The sequence below is a fragment of the Alligator sinensis genome, unplaced genomic scaffold (assembly GCF_000455745.1).
Source record: "Alligator sinensis unplaced genomic scaffold, ASM45574v1 scaffold98_1, whole genome shotgun sequence".
Classification (NCBI taxonomy): domain Eukaryota; kingdom Metazoa; phylum Chordata; order Crocodylia; family Alligatoridae; genus Alligator; species Alligator sinensis.
In genome coordinates, this window is record NW_005842058.1 from 1,558,520 (window position 1) to 1,563,338 (window position 4,819).

A 4,819-nucleotide genomic window follows, 5' to 3' on the forward strand; every position below is an offset into this window, starting at 1 on the left:
AATTGTATACAAATGAAAAACTAACGCCAGCACACAAAGCAAACACTGCCCTTAAAAAAGTTACAGATGGCTCTACCTTCATCCCCAGTTTAAGGTGACCCTTAATAACACTGAACACTACCAGACGTATTATGCAATCTCTTGACAAGGTACTAACCCAACAAGAATAGAAGTGGAAAAATCTATCTTTAAAACTTGGAAAAGAGAAAAAGGCCCATGTGCCTGTATATACGTGGCTAACCCCTAAATTACATGCATCTACGTGCAAACATTTCTATTTAATATAGGCTAAACCACACACACTTGCAATTCCATACAGTTGTATCTTCAAGATGGGAACAGAGGAAGTCAGGCCAGATAATGGAATGAGCAGCAGTGGTTTAAAATGTAATTCCATTCAAAATTTATTTTTCAGAATATCCAGATGTCAGCTGCCCCAAACCCATTTGAGGACACCCTGCTCTTCTCCAAACTAATCCCAAAATACCTACATTAGCTACTCTTTTTACATGAAGGCACCTACGTGGAAGGTCAGTGGTTTTCTTTCCTTACCTCTTGTATTAATTTTGGTATGAACCTCAAGCTGTGGATCGCATGAAACCATGCAAGGCCACCAAGGATAAGTCCCCACCTTGGACCACACCAGATCGCCAATCTGAAACTTGATATCGTTTGTGACCTTTGTTGGAAGAGACGGTAATAACTGCTGGACCTATAAAAGGAGGTAAATAGGCAAATCAGCCATGCAAGACAACAGTGTAATGCCAGTCCCAAATGCACAGTTATCCAGGAGCAGCATTTTGTTGTTTCTTTTCCAATTTATTTTCCATCCTGGACTACTCGTCTCTGCGAGCTAAAGGAAGAGCAGACACAGTCCTTTTTTGGAACCATGACAAAAGTGACACTTCAGATCCAGATGCACAGCCCACCAAACCCAACAACCACTTGAGATATTCAGTAGCAGACATCCCCTGCAGAAAGCATTTACTCAATCAGAGTAGTGTTCCAGGGATAATGAAATAAACCAACTTATACAGTGCAATGAGTTTGGCTGGCCACTATAATTCCAGACGTTTCCCAGAGCTGTGAACTAATTATGAGATAAGTTCATCCTCTAATGTGCCAACATGATTTTTAGAATGCCAAGGATCTGGAAAGAGTTAATCTAGGCAGAGTACTAACCGGGGTTTCCTCCAAGATTATCACATCTTCTCTTGGTCTCTCCGGTAGTGTGCTAAGCCTCTCATTTGGTCTCTAGGAAATTTTTAAAAAAAGACAGAGAGAGAGAGAGAAAGAAAAAAGGAAAATAAAAGTAAACAGAATCAGGGCACAGTAAAAAAGAAGCACATGCCAAAGAGAATGGAGGTAAGAAAAAAAAAAAAAATCAATTTGCAGACCAATGACAAAATCAGCAGACATTAACACGATGACCCCTTTGCAACTCATTCAAGACTAACCAGCACCATTTCTCCAGGTTATTATTTAGTACTTTTGGCAGCACCCATCAGATCGGTTTCCCACTGTGCCAAGTGCTGTACAAACATACAGGACAGTCACTGTCCCATCAAACTTACCATCTAAATGAAAAAGTTATAAGCTAGTGAGGGGTAATAGAGGGAAGGGAAGATGAAGGACACCAGAAGTGACATGTAGCTACTATACACTGTGGGCTGATTTCATGCACATGCTGCACTACCAGGGGCTCTGAGCCGATTTCCAAGCCCCAACCACAAGATTATGAGTTTGGTATTCGCTACAGATTTTAAGTCACATAAAAGTAGGTTTTGAGGATGAATCTGAAAGTTGTCAGAGCTCTGGCTTCACAGGTTATTGAAAGAAGACATGCCATGCTTCAGAAAAGGCAGAGAGGAAAGCACGAGGCAGCTGTGGAAGAGCGAGATGAACGTTCACCAGAAGCTAACATAGTTGACAGAGCACATGAGATACTGAGAAGAGTAGCAGATACAGACTGGAACTAAAATCGTGAAAAGCCTTACACAACAAAAGGACCAGAGGCTCATGTCTGACAAGGTGGAAAGGAGCTGGTCAATGGAGAGACAGGTGGAAGAGAGAGGTCTGGGAAAGGGTGAGACACACATGTTTAGTCACCAACTAATAATGATCCAGGCAAATTAGAGCATCCACTAAAAGTGAGAATCTGTTTTCAGGGAATAACACACCCGTGCTGCAATAATCATAAATGCATGCTGTGTGTTAGACTACCTAGAAAATGCTTATTTAAAAACCACCATGCCTAGTGCACATAAACCCGCATTCTCAGTACATGTTAACATTTAGGATTCAAGTAGCACACAATAATGATCACTCATTACAAGTAGCTTAAGACCATGCAAATTAAAACTCACAGAGTAGAAAACATTCTCCCTTGCCACAACAGCCTGCTAACAGAAGTGAATAAACCAACCAATATATGCTTTCATTAGTTTCTGCTACAATGAGCTACCAAAAGCTCGCTCTCGGACAAAACAACTGGGCTAATTACACAAAAGAATTTAAACAAACTTTTCAGTTTGCTTCGTTGAAGAAAATTCTAACCCGCTGTTCATTGTCAGGCTCAATTTCTGCTTTTAACAAATGCCTAGAGCTTTAAGTCCAGCAAGGTTTTGGAAAGGCTGCAATTCCAACTTGTTACCTTCAGCACAAACATGCCCCTGCAGTGTTCAGATTATTGCACTAACACTGGGAGATCAACCACTACAGATCATTCTACTTTCACTGTCCATGCTGAAAAGAAAAAAAAAAAAAACCAAAAAACCCCAACACAAACCAGCAAAAATCCCCTCATACATGGAAGCTATTTATCTTTTGAAAATGTGTTTTATGCAAATTAAAATGCTGACTGAAACATCGTGTAGGCCTAACTGAAGAGCGCCTTCTAGAAGGATGTTTAAAGTGGGAACAGGGACAAATTTGAAGTCAGTTGTCAGAATGTGTCCAGTTCCTACTAGAACAAGTTCTGTACCAAAGGCACAGATCCCCTGGATGCACATGGGAGGTGGAGAAGGATCCTGCATTGCTATTGCCCAAGTTTCTTCTGCTTTTTTGGCTAAAGGTTTGCCAGACAGAGAGCACTAAAACTGGCTGTCATACAACGCAACTCCAGCAGCAAGAGAATTATGTATAAAAAACCAGTCATCAAGTGAACTCTATTTTGCTGGACACCCTATTTCACGTTTGTAGCAGCATTAGCCACTCATTAAAATCACAGTGAGATTCATTAGTGCCAACTGTGTGGACTATGTCTGGCAGAAGTTCAAAATCTTAATTGATAGACCACCCAAATGACCTCAAGAAGTTGCAGGCAACAATAAATTCCCAAAAGAAATAAGTGTAAGCCTTGAAATAAAACGTATGTTGGCAGCTAAGAAACGATAAAGACTTTAAGACTCTAGAGGAAGAAACAGTGCACTTGATTTAATAAAAACTGGGCCTGCAGCAGGTTTGCGTTTCTTCTAAGACAAAAGACAAGTTAGCCATCAGTCTATGGCCTTCCAACTGCTAAGCCCATGAACTGCTGTATTATGGGGCTAAATCAACATAACTTATGCCACCACCTCTTCATGTTAACAGGTGAAGGACATGGACATTGTGATGCCCGACTTTTACAGCACGGTCTCTTTTCTCTCAACAGTTGCCAGTACGTAGGATTTGCAAAAAACCCAAAGTGGGCAGAGTGACCTGAACAAAATGAGCTCTGTTCTGAAACAGAAGGGCATCGCCCCTACTCCCAAAGCATCCCAGCTCAACCTGCTGACAATGCCTCTTAGACCAGGAAACAACATCAAACAGCAGGAATTAAACTGAGGAGTGGTAAAGAGTCCAGATGTCTATGAAGAGGCTCAAAAGAACAAGGTAAAAAAAGGCCGCAGGTCCTGAAAACAAGTATATTTATCCCTAGCATCCCAGGGGTTAACTTTGAATACCACCGCTCAAGTAGTTCCTGGCTTTGTGTGTACATACACAATGCATGCTGCAATCCTGTCATTTCTTGCACCTGGCAGAAATGGATGGATACATGCACAATGATGTCAAACATGGGCCAACTGACTCAACTGGCTTTTCTAGTGTGCGCGCCAAAAAAATAATAATAAAAAAAAACCCAAAGCAAACTACAGCTAACTATTTTTGCTAGCCTGTACGTATGTTGCACAACTAGTTCTATCCTGGGCTTTTTCAGTTTCACACAATTCATCCGATTCATCTTAAAAACTGCTTTCAATGGCTAATGCCCTGTTAAACCGTATTAAGCATGTTGAAATGTCATCAAGAAAACAGCATACTTAAACAGCTAGAACATAACCTACACGTTAGGTGCTCTTGAGAATTAAGAATATTTCCATTATACTTAAGAATTGCAGTGCTCAAAATACCATAAGAGCTCAGGAAAGGAGCATTATTTTGAAAGATGACAATATAAAAAAAAAAAATCTTTATATAGTATGCTTTTTGGGGCACAAGCTGGTTCTTTACCTGTGTTTGGAAGAGACTGAATTTTAAGCTCTACTGCAATCTAATAATAATTACTCTTCTTTCTGACACACAAGCTTTCCATCAGAGCTGTGTTGGACAATTCTCCATAAGAAACTGCTAGCAGCTCTATCACTAGGCTGAAGAGTTGACAGTTTGATGCAGCCTCACACTGCTTTAGGTACATACACAACTAAATAGGAAAAACAAAAGTGTCTACATCGAATCTTTTTTAATAATCACAGGAATACAAAAAGTGGGAATTCTTATTCCACTTACGTTTTGTTCCTCTGGTTCTAGTTTTGGAATTTTGTTCGACTTGCGCTCTTCC

General features: G+C 40.4%; 1 protein-coding gene across 3 annotated transcripts in view; it reads right to left on the minus strand.

The window, feature by feature from the left end:
* The window catches only part of NSD3 (nuclear receptor binding SET domain protein 3), a 40,185-nt gene that overhangs the window by 34,494 nt on the left and 872 nt on the right, over window positions 1–4,819 (minus strand). For all 3 annotated transcript variants that reach the window (XM_006023009.3, XM_025203404.1, XM_025203405.1), the window contains exons 2-4: window positions 4,768–4,819; window positions 1,183–1,254; window positions 553–712 (exon numbers count right to left, since the gene is read on the minus strand). The exon at window positions 4,768–4,819 is cut by the window's right edge and continues 697 nt beyond it. In XM_006023009.3, the coding sequence (XP_006023071.1) occupies window positions 553–712; window positions 1,183–1,254; window positions 4,768–4,819 (284 nt within the window). The remainder of the gene's footprint in view (window positions 1–552; window positions 713–1,182; window positions 1,255–4,767) is intronic.